The sequence below is a fragment of the Vulpes vulpes genome, chromosome 12, assembly GCF_048418805.1.
Source record: "Vulpes vulpes isolate BD-2025 chromosome 12, VulVul3, whole genome shotgun sequence".
Classification (NCBI taxonomy): domain Eukaryota; kingdom Metazoa; phylum Chordata; class Mammalia; order Carnivora; family Canidae; genus Vulpes; species Vulpes vulpes.
The window spans coordinates 109,284,864-109,300,139 of NC_132791.1; the positions used below are offsets into that span (position 1 = coordinate 109,284,864).

Consider the following 15,276-nt stretch of genomic DNA (forward strand, 5'->3'; position numbering starts at 1 on the left):
TAACTGGGCGTCTATCCAGTTCCTCCCAGAAGTTGGGCCAGCCGGGCCCCTGCCAAAGTTTGTGTCCTGCAGAGGAACACTCCCCAGTCTAGTGAAGACAAAGGTCAGAGTCCCCCTGCTGAACCTGCCCAGAGGTCACTTTGTCCAGCACGTTGCCTTCATCCATGTGGAGAAGGCCCCTCCAAGAGCCTGGAATGGTGCTGCAACCGGCGGACCAGAACAGGGCAGCCATGCTCACCCTCTGCCCCACCCAGCCCGGCTCACCCTCCTGCAGGCCTATGACCAGTGTGACAACCCTGGGCAGCGAAAGGCCGAGGTTCCAGAGCCTGCCCTCTGAACCTCAGGAGAGTCATTCTTTAAGCCTCCGTTTCCTCTTCTGTAAAACAGAGGGGTTGGATGAGACATTCTGTATTAGAAGGCTTGCGCTGCCATAAGAAAATACTACAGACCAGTGGCTTAAACCACAGACATCTATTTCCCCCAGTTCTGGAAGCTGAAATCCAAGATCAGGGTGCCCACAGGGCCGGTTCCTGGTGAGACCTCTCCTCCTGGCAGAAGGCACCTTCTCTCTGTGTCCACACATGGCCTTTCCTCTGTGTGTGCAAAGAGAGACAGATCTCTGACATCTTTGCCTCTACTTAGAAGGACATCAGTCCTATTGGATTAGGGCCCCACCCTCATGGCCCATTTAACCTTACCTATCTCCTTAATAGGCCCTTAATAGGGCCTATATCCATATATAGTCACACTGGGAGTCGAGGCTTCACCATATGAATTCTGGAGGACCCAGTTCTGTCCATAACAGGCACCTGCCAGCTCTGACGAGCTATAAAATTAGGACGTGGAGCACACAGGGAAGGGTGCATGATCCAGCAGTGCTCGGTGAAACCCCCTCTACGGGCCGTCAGAGCTCAGCCTCGCCACTCCTAATCGGGGACTGCAAGGACCATTATTAATGAACACAGGCTTTTCCCATGTCCCGAAGGCAGAGCAGCCCCAGACCAGTTTTGCAGGAGGAGGGGCCAGGGGCCGTGAGCCTCTGACACACGGAGACAGAAAGAGAGACAAGTTGAAAGAGCACACAAGTGCACAGAGTCAAGCAGCACCCAGTGTCCGCAGGAAAGATGGGCCAGGGCAGCCCTGAGGGGCACGGAGGTCCGAAGCACTCAGTATTTGTCACATGGTCCCGGTTAAGTCCCTGGCCTGGCCCCGGGAGCTGGGCAGCCTCACTTCGAATCCAGGCTCCACCCCCTCCCAGCTCTGTGATGGTGAGCAAGCAAGCTGCCTAGCCTTGTGGTACCTCAGCATCCCCATCTGTACAGTGGGAGCAAGAATAACACCTGCCTCGAAGGATGGCTGTAAGGCTTGAACGAGAAGAGTGCCTGGCTGGCAGGATCTCTGCCTGGCCCTCACTTGATCCTCACGGGCCCCCGGGGGCACCTTGCTCTCCCCTTCCCTAGATGGGAATGTCAGCATCACTGTAGGGCTCCATCACATATTGAGGCAACTAAATCTCTCTGCCTCAGTTTCCCCAGCTGTGAAGCAAGGTGCTGTTAGGCACCAACACCCGACTGGGTCACATGAGAGTGAAAAGAAGCCATGCACCGAAAGCACCTGGCAGAAAGTCCGAGCGCCAGTCGGGAACATTAGTCCCTCCTCTGGGAGCCCTGCCTCACCCATCCCAGGGCCCCTCGCCAGAGAGGTCATCCAGCAGCCCGGGGTTCCAGCATGTGGCCAGCAGGGGATGGGGGAGCCGGCAGGATGAAGAATGACCTCAGGCCCCTTGCCCTGGGAGGAAAATCAGAAAAAAGAAGCCCTCTGGCCTGCCCCCCAGCACAGGCTGTGGCACCTCTCCTTAAACACGCTGCCACCGGAGCCTTTGGGGCAGGGGCTGATGTGACCCGACGGGTTTCTGGCTGCGGGAGTACAGGAACTGGCAGCAAGGCCTCTCCTCCAAGTCCTCTCTTCCTGAAAGCCTGGCCTCAGGCCACCTTCCCTGGGCCCCGCACCTGCCTGGAGATCACATGGCATTCACCTGGAAAGCCAGCAGATACACAAAGCGGGGGAGGCAGGGCAGGTGAGGGAAGAGCGGGGAGGGATGGGCCCCACCCAGAGAGAAATCTCGGGGGAGCCAGCATCACAGCCACCTGCTACTTCCCGACAGCTGCCAGGTGGCAGGATGAGGCCTTGACCCAGATGAGGGCGGGGCCGGGTAGGAAGATTGCTGAGTCTCAGGACTGCCCCCCACCCCGCCCAGTCCTGTGTGTATCTATCCCCAAGCCCCTGACTCTCCACCCTACCTCTCTGCTCCTTCCAACTTCAGGAAGCTGCTAGTCCAGGGGCCACCCGCCCACCCCCCACCGGGACCAGGAGCCTCATTAGGGCCCATATGCTAGGGGGAACTCTGGAGCAACACCCCCTAGAGGCCCTCCCTGGAGTCCAGCTCCCTCCACGAGGCCCTTCCACTGGGTCTTCTCTCCCCATGAGTCACCCCAGCACCCACCCCATCTCATCTGTTTATCTTAGGGCCTAGGTCTCTACCCAGCATGGCAGCCCCTACCCATCCTGGCTTTCTTTATGAAGGGCACCCAACCTCACCCAGAGCACAATTCTGGGGTCCCAAAGATGTGTATGGAGTTGGAGGCAAATGGCATTGGGCTTCTCCACCTTCCCTAACAGCCCCCATTCAAGCCACGTGACAGCAGGTCCTAACAGATCCCCCAGGCAGCTATAAAAAGGGGAAGCAGAGAAAAGATTAAAAAAAAAAAAAAAAAAAAAAGGACACAGCAGGTGGGGGAGGTGAGGGAGGGAGGGAGAAGAGGGAGGCCTTGTTGCCAGGCAATCAGGCCTCACTTGAGGACTTGCTTGGCTATTTGCATATCAATGAGCTTCCCAGATTTAGCACTGGGGTGGGGGCACCCCCCACTGCACCCCCTCCAACCTCCACACAACACGTCCTGCTCCACCCCTTCACCTGTGGGTCCCACGCAGGCATCACCGGGCCTCCTGCCTCTTGGGGTGAAGCCTGCCTCTCCACTGCCCAGCCGAGGCCCTGCGGGCTCTGGGAAGAGCAGAGCGGCCACGGATGCCCGCACTGGACAACCACGTTCCGGGGACACTCCGTCCCCCCAGCCCTGCCTCCAGGCCACCGCCAACTGAATGCCCAGTGCCCGCCCTCAGGGATGGCTCAGTGGGCTGGGGACACAGGAAGCTGCCCAGTGGCAGGGGTTTGGAGACGCCTCACACAGCCGCTGGGATCTTCTGGAAAGCTCCTTAGGGCTGCTAGCGGATGGAGGCCCTGGGACACACACATGCACACACACACACACACACTCACAGGCAGAGGGTGGAAGCCCACCCACGAAGGCTCATGCTCTGACGCTCACTCCCGTGCACCTGCCCACTGCTCCGTTTCCGTGCGCACAGCTGGACTGGCCCCCGGGAGGGCCGCAGGAGCCGCCCTGGGGTCACGTGAGCTGGGCTGGACGACTCGGACCCGATCGGCAGCAGCCCACGGGCGGCCCCAAGTGCTGGAGGTGGTGGCCCCACAGACGGAGTGGCTGCCGGGAACACCGCAGTACCCTCCCCGAGCTGATTTGCATGCTAATGAAGGTTTCCGGAGCAGGAGCAGGGAGGCCGGGGCCCAAGGCGGGTCCCCAGAGCCAAGTTCAGGGGAGGGAAGCCCGGAGAAGGAGCTGGGAGAGGAGGGGAGGCGGGCTGTGAAGAGAACCAGCGAATGATGGAATGTTCCACCTGGCCTGTCCCTTCAAGGCCACAGGGTCCAAAGGAGAGGCGGGGACACTGGGAGATTGTGAGGCGGGAGTGAAGGAAAGACCAGGGAGAAGAGGAGAGAGGATGAGGAGGGATGGAGGAAAGAAGAAAACTGAGGCTGAGAAGAAGACGGAGGCCAAGCCGGCCGCTGCGCAGACAGGCCACAGGCCGCCGGGGGCCCAGCTGTGCGCCTGCCGGTGGGCCCGCCTCCCGGTCCCTCCCAGGAACATCCCACATCCTAGGCGGCGTCCCTGCCCACGGGCCTCTCCTTGGGGACGCGCCTGGGGTCTGATCCCTGGGAGCTGGGGCCCCGGGTGACACGCTCAGCCTCCCCCCAGGGCAGCCAGCTGCTGCGGCCGCCGCTAATGAACACATCTCCCTTTTCTCTAATTAGGTGGAACAAACAACTTGAACCAGAATTTTTATTTCCCAGAAAAAGCACATGCCTGGACACAGTAAATATGTCATTAATCATCATTCGGAGACGCAGGAGCACCCTGGGCGGGGGGAGGAAGGGAAGCCGTCAGAGGGCCTAATTAGGGGCTCAGGCCTCCCCCTCTGCTCCCGCCAGCACCCGGCAGCCCTGCTCCCTCCACCAGGCAGAGAGCAGATCAATTGGAAAGGTTCCTGGCAGAGTCAAACTTAATGTAAATGTTCTTGTTAGCACAACGTAAAAGTAAAGAAAAGGGGGTGAGGAAGAAGGATACCGACCTCCCTCCCCACCTCCCTCTCCCTCCACCCTACCCCAGGTCTTATTTCCATCCAGGAAATTGTTCTTATTAGTGCTTGGCTATTTATAGACACATGAAGTCTGCTGAAGACTCTGGAACCATTTCCGTGCTAGGCTGTCAGTCCCTCCGCTCAAGCTGGGCTTGGGGCTAAACCACACTCACCCCACCCACCCACCCACCCACCACCTCTGTGTGGTGGCCCTCACTTGAGCTCCTGGCCCTGAGGCTGATCTGAAGACCTTCATCCCACTGATGGCCCAGCCCTGACGCTTGGCTTGGTGGGATTGACATCACTACCCCCACCGAGCCCCGCTCCAGGACCCCTCTGCCCCTGGCTGAGGCCACCACCCCACATCCCAGGAAAGAATGTGCCTTGGGAGCCCGCCCAGGCCCAGGTGGTTCTAGAACGTGCGGCAGAAATAGTCCAGACTACTGCCCTACCCTGTGGCTCTCCCTGGCATCTCTGATTCTAGCTTTGTCTGCAGCAGGGAGCACTTTTTCTAGAAGGAGGCACAGGTCACGGTCTCCTGGTGCCAGAGGCCACAGGCTTTGGCCCAGGATGACGAGGACCACACAGAACTGAGGACCTGGAGAGAAGGTTCCAGCAGCTGACATGTTGCTGCTGTTCAGCAACAAAAATTCCACTAAGTAAATTTGGAGATCTAATTGTCTTTATCAAACGATTCATGAATCAGGTGACATCTCCTCTAGTAGGTAGAAATGAGCTCCAAGGAGATGTACGAAGTGGAAGGTTTTTAAAAGCAGAGACAGGGGATGGGGGGCGAGGGACACCTGGGTGGCTCAGCAGTTGAGCATCTGCCTTTGGCCCACCCAGGTCGTGATCCCGGGGTCCTGGGACGTCGAGTCCCAGATCAGGCTCCCCATGCGGAGCCTGCTTCTCCCTCTGCCTGTGTCTCTGCCTCTCTGTGTGTCTCATGAATAAATAAAATCTTTAAAAATAAAATAAAAGGCAGGGAAGCCCTAGTGGCGCAGCTGTTTGGTGCCGCCTGCGGCCCAGGGCGTGATCCTGGAGACCCTGGATGGAGTCCCATGTTGGGCTCTCTGCATGGAGCCTGCTTCTCCCTCTGCCTGTGTCTCTGCCTCTCTCTCTCTCTGTGTCTCTATGAATAAATAAATAAAATCTTTAAAAAATAAAAAATAAATAAAAGGCAGAGATGGGGAGTGAAAAGGAAATGATTGGCAAAGAACCTTGCCTTGTTTCAGGCAAGGTCACGCTTAGGGGGAACAGAAGGATGACCTCCTCGTGTGGACCAGGAGCTTCCAGGTGGGCCCCTTAAATGCCCCATTAAGGGGGGCTGGAGTTTGTAACTGCATGAGGCGAGGTATCAGGTCTTGGTTTGCTGAGGTGGGGCCCTTAACATAAGTGACTCCATTTTGGGGCCTGCTGTCTCGTTTTTTGCACTGCTAAGTAGCTCAGTGAACTTAAAAGTCTGCTTAATCCCTCAAACTATTCCCGCCTTTAAGTGAAGATCATACTAACCACCGTCTAGCTCTCAGGGAGCAGTGGTGGGAGGGTCACGGCCTCTGGGGTCACCATTCTCAAGTGCAAATCCCAGCCCTGCCTGGCAAGTTCCTGACTCACTTTGAACTAAGTTTTCTTTTCTGCTAAATAGAGCTAATGCTCCCTTCCTGTCAGGGTCTGCTGCGAACAGTACCAGCACTATCTTAAGGGAGGTTTTGAGGAGTGAAGTCTATTCATCTGGCTCTGAGCAAGCGTCCAGCACCCTTCTCTGGAGGGTGTTACGTAGCTTCCCAGGATCAAAAGCCTCTGAGTATTGAGCAAGTCCAGTCCCATCTTGGAAGTGGCCCCCCCTACCCGACACCCCTCCCTAGCACCTACCTTACTGGTGAGCTCAGGATCCTGGGCACCAAAACGACTGGGAGGTAGCTGCAAGGGGCACAGCAGCCATGGGGACCTGGCTGCAGCATGGCCTCATGGGACCCACTGGAAATGGAAGGAATGGAAGGCAGGAAACCAAAGGCTTTCAGACTTCCCTTTGCTCCCTAGGGCAGCCCTAAGGAAGTCGTGCAACCAGTCCCTAAAACAACCAAAATGTATTGTCCTCCTTTGTGGAGGCCAAAAAGTCTGAAGTCCACGTGTCGTTGGGCTGTGCTCCCTCCAGGGAGAGTCCTTCCTTGTGGCCTCCACCTCTCAGTGGCTCCCAGAATCCCTTGGCTTGTGGCCATATCGCTCCCGGCTCTGCTTGTCTTCACATGACCCTCTCTTCCTTGCTCCTTTGTGTGTCTTCCCCTCTTCCTCTAGGGACACCAATCATCAGACCTGCCCTCCCCCCTAATCCAGGATGGTCTTGTCTGGCCAATCCTAACTCCTTCCTAATTACTTAGCTGACCTCTGAAGACCCTGTTTCCAAATCAGGTGACACTGTGAGACTCCAAGAGGACATGAAGTTTGGGGGGTCGCTCTTTGGTCCACCGTAGGACCCTCTTACTTAACCCACCTCCAACCTGAAGCGTAGCTTTGGTAGAGCTCGTAGCCTCTCCTGGTCTTGCCCGTTTTCTCATCTGTCACATGGAAGATAATGGCATCTACTGCCTACGATTGGTCGAGGCTCTAATGGGGTCAGGAAGTGAAATGACTTGAAAAGTTGGAAGGGTTTCCATAGATAAAGCAATACAGGGTCAGAGAGCGTTGACTCTGCCTGCATCCCCAGCCCTTCGCTGCCTTGGGGGCCCCAGCACCCCGGGGCTGCACGCATCTCAGTGCTGCCTGCAGACCCAGAGGCTCCCCCAGACACCAGAGGAGACCTGCAGCCGGATTCCCTCTGGGGCATACAAGTCCAGACTGGTTTTCCCACATGATGGAAGACCTTCTAGTTCCTTTTTCCTGCTGAAGCCCAGGGCTCAGCCAGGTGAGAGAACCACAAGAGACTCCCCCCCCAGCCCCCCCGCCCCCCGCAGAGACTTGCACCCCTGGGTGTCCTGAGCTGAGGGCTTCTTCTCGGAGGCTGGGGCATGTCTTCCCCAACCCCCGTCTTGTCCCAGCCAAGTGACATGGGGCCTTCTCTCCCTGCTCCCCCAGACCCTGCTTCGAGATGGCAAGCGTGAGAGCATCGTGAGCACCCTCTTCATCTCCCCTGGCGATGTGGAAAATGGCCAGAGTATCGTGTGCCGAGCCACCAACAAAGCCATCCCCGGAGGGAAGGAGACGTCGGTCACCATCGACATCCAGCGTGAGTACTAACCCGCCCGCCCAGCCTGGCCAGCCCAGGGCAAGAGGAACCCCCTGGCCCTCCCTGCTGGAGCCTGGCTTGGGCGGAAAAAGGCAGGCCCGGACCACCAGCTCTGCGGAGCCACACCACAGCTTCCTCGTGCTCCCTCCTTGCGAGGCGTCTGAAGACAGGAAATGGGTCCGACAGCTCCCTGGACCTGCCAGGTTGGGATTTATGGGCACCCAAAGGTCTGGTCCTTCTTACTGCCACAAGAAGCAACAACATGAGGATCTTTGGACGATGACACGTTCAAGCCACATTTCCAAACTTGTATCCCGTACATCTTCCACCTCGATAAATAGAGTCAGTCCCTGGCCAGTGTGGTCCCACGGCACACCCCCACCCCGGAAAAAAAGCCAGAGCAGAGATACTGGGGGCAGCAGGGTGCTCAGGGCTCCGGAGGCTTGGGGGGCGCATGCCCTACAGCGGGTAGATACCTGGGGAGGGGTCGCCTCTCATGGGAGGGTTCATGGAGAGAAGAAGGGGAAGGAGAGTAGTCACACAGCCCATAGCTGCCACAGATTATTTCAGCTTCACCACAACCATTTGCGTAGGTATACAGGCAGTCCCTAAGGGAAACTGAGGCACGCAAAGGCCAGCCAGCTTGCCCAAGTCCACATAACTGTCCAATATAAGACAGCTGAGCTTTCCAGAGTCCACACTGGTAAGCCCTTTCCTACCCCCGTGCACAGTGGGCCCTCAGCAGGTGTCATTTCCACAGTCAATGTCAACAGTCACAATGCATTAAAGCTCCACCAGCATCATATTCCAGAAGCCTAAAAAGATTCCTAACTGCCTCCTAAAATCTCCTTAAAGTGCTTGTCAGCCCCCAAAGAACGAAAAAAAAAGTGTTCCAAAAGGTGGTCTAGTGTGGCCTTGCTCCCAGTACTGGACTAGCTCAGGTCTGAAGTATCAGCACCCAAAAGTGGACTCTCCTCTTAAATCCCACTCCTGCGGCGGAGCATGATGCCACCACGGGCTGGGGGCTGCTGGGGCGGCAGGCTAGAGCTGAAAGCTGGCATTCATTTCCTTCTTCTTATTCTATTCATTTTTAAATCAAATTTATTTGCAAACGCTGCCCACCAGCCTGGCTCACGCAAGGCTTCTGGGCTCTGCGTTCCTTCCACGAGGTTCTGCAGGGAGCTGGAGTCCGAGGGGCTGTCCTGGCGTTTCCAGGGCCCATCTCGGGAGCCTAGCGAGTAGAAGTCCCTACTCTAACTACAATCCTGGCAGCTACCACTTCAATTCCAGAAGGCAGAAGGCACCGCTTGTAACCCTGAGACAGGCTCTAGACACCCCGACACAGCAGCCGAGTTCTTGGGAGAAAGCTGCATCTTTACCATCGTCACCAGCTAGTAGCTCCTACTCCCTCATCGCCACCAACTGGAGGCTTCTTCTTCTGTTCCTCATTTAATGAGAGCTGAGAACAGCAGGTTCTTGCAGACCTAGGACCAGGGTGATGGGCGCTCACCCTGGGAGGGATGAGAGGGAGGGAGGCGCTCACCTGAGGGCCCTGTGAATACAGGGCGGCCCTGAGGGGGACCCCTCTGCCTGGCTGTCCACACCCACCCACTTCTTCGGAGCAGCATCTGCAGGCCCAGCTCCGGAGAGGAGGCGAGATGCTCTGGGGATCAAGCAGTCCAGCGCCCAAAAAGGCTCCACCACCCATGGGCTGTGCAAGCCCAGGCTTGTCACTTTACTCCAGGGATGCCAGTTCCTTGTCCTTTGACCAAATGATGTCTGGAGTTTCTTCTTGCCCTTCGACTGACCGTGAGCAGAGTTGTCTCCAAACACAAGCCAAATCGGGGAGGAATGACTGGGGGGGGTGGATACACAAGATATCCAAGCCTCCCACTGCCAGCGCCCCCGCCGATCCCCAATCTGGGCAGGAGGCCGACACCAGACACCAGCTAGGAATCCCCTGCACAAAAGGAGCCCCCCCGCAGCAGCAGCAGCAGCCTGGGCCCCGGCAGGGGAGACCCCACAGCAGCCATGCTCCCCTCCGGGGCCGTTATCCATCACACCAGGAGAAGCTCTCCTGTCAACAAGAAAGTCCTCATCCTAACACCGGCCCACCTATTAAAAGGCGCTCCTCTAATGCACTCTAATGAGATGATCGATTCACCAGGGCACACAGATGAGAGTGCACCTCAGAGGAGGACTCCAGCCTTGCCAGGTCCCTGCGTCCCGGCTGGCTCTCCTCCCAAGGACACGAGGAGGGAGGCATCAGGAAGGAGACCAGAGAGGCTCAGTCCCCGGGGGCCCGTCACCCTGGCCAGCCCCATCTGAGACAGGACAGGGAGGCGGTTAAGGCCACTGCATTCCTCCTGGTTGGAATTCCGGCTCGGAATTAACCTCTGTGCCTCGGTTCCCCCATCTGTGGAAATGACAGTGCTTCCGTCATATGCTGGCTGCAAGAATTACATTAAATCGTCAGGGCAGGGGGCGAGGGCCGGGGGGCCGCGTTTCTAGCACAGGGCCTGGCACAAGGTGAGTGCTCTCAGCCCTGAGAGGGGAGCCCTCTCCCGCCCTTGTCTCCTCTCTGGAAGGTGTTTGCATGTGCCTGCCAAGTCAAAGCACACACTCTGCCCCCCACCTCCCCCCGACTCCTTCCTCCTCCGTTTATCCATTCGTTCATTCAATAAGCGTCCAACTGTTTACTGTGGACACCACAGGCCGGATCGGAGCTGCCTTTGCAAACCTGCTCATTTTCTCAGTCAACCAAGAAGCATCCAAACTCAGCAAAAGCGCATTTGTTGTTTGTTTCCCTTGGTCTTTATATGTTACCCAACGGAAGACAAAGCCCCCAGATTGAGTAATGGGAGAGAAAGCTTAACACCCCCAAAGTCTTGCTACATCTGGACGCTGCATCCAGCTGCCAAGTTTCAAATGAATGTGCTATAAAATCACTGAGTCATGGAGTTTCTCTCTCTTCCACCCCTCCTCGATGTAATACCTCCCCCCCGAACACACACGCACGCACACACACACACACGCAGGTTGCTGATGGAAACACTAACAGACTCTCAGCTGTAACATCTGTTCAATATGATCTCAGTTCCACCAGCTACATCAAAGCTGCCCTCCTGCAAGCTATGCAGCCGACATCACAAGTGGGATTAAAATCATGTCTAATAGTTGGATGTGACATAAACTATTTATACCCCAGGAGCTTGGTAGACTCCTGAAAATTCATATCCTGCTCATGCAGAGGAGGGGGTGGACAGAGGGACACGGGCACCTCGGGGTCCGGGGTGGAGGTACAGATGAGACCGGCAGGTGTACAAGCCTCCCAGGGACCCATTCTCTTGGGGCCCTTCAAGAAAGGTGGGGTACCAAGGATTTTGCAGAGGTAAAGAAGCTGTAGGAGAGGGGCACACACAGGATGAACTCAGAATGGCGGGCAGACCATGGAGAAGGGGAGCGGGCAGCAGGAAGGGTCCCCCAACAGGTATATGCTCCATCGCCCTGCTCCCCAAGACTCAGTATTCAATGAAGGACACCCAGGTGGGGTGGGGTCTCCTGGGGCTACCCCCCCCCCACGCTCTGGGGCAGGTGGAGTCTAGATTCTCTCCAACTGGCACCATCACCACCTTGAGCAGGATTGAGGGACTCCAGTCCGCCTCTCAGTACTGAATTTCATGATGGGAGGACATGAGCCAGCCATGCATTTGGCTCCAGATGGCACTCACCAAATCCCCATGCCTCGGGACATGCTTCTCCAACGCAGCAAGATGCAAGTTCCTCCCTGGGTCTCCACATCTCTAGGGGTGGTGCCATCAGAGCCCTAGGGTCCCTCAGATGCCCAGGTTAGCCAGCTGGCCCTGCAGAGAAAAGAGGGCTGGGACTCCTGACAGTACTGGCCCTGGAAGCTGGTGGCCCTCAGCGGGGGGGGGGGGGGGGGGGGCAGCCAAGGTGGGGGCAGCTGATGGGCAGGAGCTGGGGAGAAGCTACAGGGTTCTGGGCATCTTAGGTTTCCTGGGAGGCTGGAGGAGAGCTCTCGCAGCCGCTCCTTGCCATGCTCATCACTGCTTGAATCACGCTTTAAAAACAAAGGCTGAGATCATTGCAATACCTGTCACTTCCCTTGTAATTCTCCATGAAAATTCTCCACTGCTGCCGTAGCAGATGCTCTCAGGATCGTGATCGGCATCTGGCACTGGGGGCGCACGTGGGGAGATCAGGGTCTGGGGGCCCATGTAGGGAGATCAGGGTCCTCAGAACAGTCAGCTACCTGCTGCCCGGGAACCAGAATTCTCTCCCCCATGTCTTTCAAGCTGTGTGCAGATAGGGGCGCAGCCCCATGGGCCCCCTCCCTGGGCCCTGGCACTGTGCGGGGGGTCATGTCCCAGCTTGAGCACCAGCGGGGCAGAGAGGAGCCGAGTGGGCCAACGATCCCAACTTCTGGTGGGCTGGACTGAGTTCACCGCGGGGACGCTGTGCGTGTGACTCTCTGAGGGTCTCAGAGACTCTGGCCAGGCAGGAGGGGTCCTGCTCCCCGGTGGTGCCCTTCGCATGCTCCCCGGAGAGGTCAGCATTTGTCTCCATGGTCTCTGAGAAACTGGCTTCCTCTTTTGCTGAAAATGGGCTTGACGGACCCCCTAGAAAGTCCTGCAGTTTGCTGTGATCCCAGGTGAGGACCGGCCTGGAGAGCAGCCCAGGACCCTGGCTGGGGGCAGGGACCAGCTGCCTCGTGGCTCAGCCCCGGGTCAGACCGCCAGCCCCGCACACCCTGACGGGGGTAGAGGGGCGCTGGCCTCCCACCCACCCTCCTAGCTCTCCGCGTCTCTCCCCCGTGTCTCTTCTCTCGTCCTCCCTCCCACCTGGCCTCTGTCCCCGACGCCCTGTCACGTTCTGTCTGTGTGTTTCTGCGTCTATGTCCATCTCCCTGTGCCCTCTCTCCAGCTCTCTGCTCCCTGCTTCTCTCCGCTTCTTTCTCTTCCTCTGCATTTCTCAGTCTCTCTGTGTCTCTCATCCTCCGCCCCTCTTCCACGTAGGTGTCCTCCGCCTGCTCCCATCCTTCTGTCTCTGTCTCTGTCTCCAGTCCCCCTCTCTTCCCTCCTCTCCTTCTCTGTCTCCCTCCCTCCCTCTCCTCCCCCTCCCCCTTCTCTCCCCTTCCCTCTCTCTTTCCCTCTCCTCCCCCTCCTCATTCTCCCCCCCTCCCCCTCTTCCCCCCCCTCCTGTCTCCTCCACCTCCTACCTACCGTTTAGCACTTCAGAGCCGGGCTTCTCATCCTATTGAGGGGGGGAAGACGCCCCCAGCCTGGGGGGCTGAGGGCTGGGTGACACCAGTCAGGGCGCAGCAGAGACAATCAGACTGATGAAGGGGTGTAAACGCCACGTTCAAGTTAACAGATGCACCAGAACCGTTACACAGGCAGATATGAAACAGATATTTCAGACAAAAAAAAATGTGTGTTTAAAGGGGGTTCAGTGTCCCCACTGCCCCACGCACCCTGCACCCCTCTGCCCAGCTCTCTTGTCTGAAGCATCCTATGCTCTCTACAGGCTGGCAGGTGGGCAGCGGGGGGCCCGGGAAGCCCTGCCTCCTGGCCTTGGACCCACAGGGGTAGCCCTGACCCCACCACCGAGGCAGCAAAGCAGGCACCTCCAGGGAGCAAGGGTGCCCTCTGCTGAGGCCCCAACTTTCTGGGGGCCTCCGGGTGATGCTGCTCTCAGCAGCCGTGGTGATAGAATCTCTACCTTCACCTCCCCCATGTCACCCAGGGGACCTTCCTGCCCCATTTCTTTCCCAAAACCATGGACACGGCTCCCCAGTCTGCAAAGGAATCTCTTCTCTCTGCAGACCCCCCGCTTGTCAATCTGTCGGTGGAACCGCAGCCGGTGCTGGAGGACAACGTGGTCACGTTCCACTGCTCTGCGAAGGCCAACCCAGCTGTCACCCAGTACAGGTGAGCGACCCACTGGCGAGGCACAGCCTAGCTGCTGGACCCCCCCCACTCCCGCCTATCACACAGGGTGTCAGCTGTGGTCCTGGGCATGCAGCGCACGGACCGGTCCATGGCGGATGCCCAGGATTCTCCTGCCCCCACACACCCATCCATCCCTGGCCAGGCTGACTCGTCCCTTTCTTTCATGCCCGTGGTGCCCCCTTCCCGTAGAAGCAGTAGGTATAGCCTCTGTTCGGAGACACTGTTTATCCCTTCTTGCTGAAAAGAGGCAGAGAGGCTCAGGGGGACAAAAGAGAGAGAGAAAGCAGGAGAAGCAGGACGATCAGAACGTAGGTTCTAGCCGTGAGCCACGTGCTCACCAAACCGTTCACCTGTGTAGGGGGGGATTTCTGGGACAGATGGCGCTGGCCAGCAGGTGCCTAGGATCATCCCTACCAACGGCCCCAGCGCATCTCTTGCTCACAACACTGATAAAAGCACCACTTTTACACGCTTGTCTTTCCGTGTTGATGGAGCTTCTCGAAGGCAAGGGGCTTTTCTTGTGTAGCCCCGTCTGGGCCTCAGCGTGGAGCTCAGGGCGGGGCTGCTCCTAACATGGCCTGGCTCCTCCCGCACCACCTTTGGCAGCACAAGATCTCAAGAGATGGAGTGTCCTGGGCGGTGCTCATGGGCAGACCCGCCTCCTAGGCCTCGTGCAAGTCCCGGGGTCCTTCTGCACCAGCCAGACTTGATGGTGGAGCCCAGAGCGTCCCCTCTGCCATCGAGATGGGTTATTACGTCGCAGCATCGCCGGTGCCAGGGAGGCTAATGGTCCCAGACCAGACCATCAGCTGGCCAGTGGGAGTGGAGGACGGGACGGTAAGAGGCAGCGCAGCCCGGAGGGCTCAATGAGAGGAAATGGGCCAAAGAGGCAGCCAGAGATGCAGGTTGGATGGCAGGAGGAGCTCCCTGCGGTGCAGATGATTGAACCACACTGGCACGCTGGAAGCAACACCCAGGAAAGGCACAGGGTCTTTATCCTCGAGGCTGTTTGAAAAGAGGATGGAAACCCATCTGTCCTGTCCAGTGTGACCGTTCCCCGGGCTGGAGGCAGGAGAAAGATTGCTGCAGGGGCACGGCACTGTGGCCCTGTGGGTCCCGGGGGCAGCTCTGGTTTGTCTGGGATCTGGCGTCCGTCTGGAAGTGACTAAAGATGCAAAACAAACCACCCAGAGAGAATCGCTTTTTCTGGGCTTCTGCCCTGCACCTGCGATGCCTGCGCTCCTCTCCACAGAGATCTGCTTATGGTCCCTAAATACTGGGCCTCACGTGCCCAAAGATACCTCGAATGCCCGTTTCCCTGAGAGCCTTGGACACCCACAGGCCCCCAAGCAGACGCATCCCACAGTCACCCTCACAGTCGCCCTAGGAATGCCTCCTGGACCCGAGACCAGAGGGTACAACTTTGATTTCTCTTCGCTGCCAGGCTCCAGGTCATCTGAAGGCCTGGTTATGGGAGGGCTGGGCAGAGGGCAGGGCCATGCTCTGGGACCCAGCAATGTCCCCCCACCCCCACCCTTGCCTTCTGACCAGGACGGTGAGCTAATGCCCAAGCAGCCAGGCTGCTGGGCC

At 57.9% G+C, this 15,276-nt stretch overlaps 1 protein-coding gene across 5 annotated transcripts in view; it reads left to right on the forward strand.

The window, feature by feature from the left end:
• Window positions 1-15,276, forward strand: part of KIRREL3 (kirre like nephrin family adhesion molecule 3) — a 547,594-nt gene that overhangs the window by 501,134 nt on the left and 31,184 nt on the right. For all 5 annotated transcript variants that reach the window (XM_072729379.1, XM_072729378.1, XM_072729381.1 and 2 more), the window contains exons 7-8: window positions 7,564-7,714; window positions 13,560-13,665. In XM_072729379.1, coding sequence (XP_072585480.1) covers window positions 7,564-7,714; window positions 13,560-13,665 — 257 coding nt within the window. The remainder of the gene's footprint in view (window positions 1-7,563; window positions 7,715-13,559; window positions 13,666-15,276) is intronic.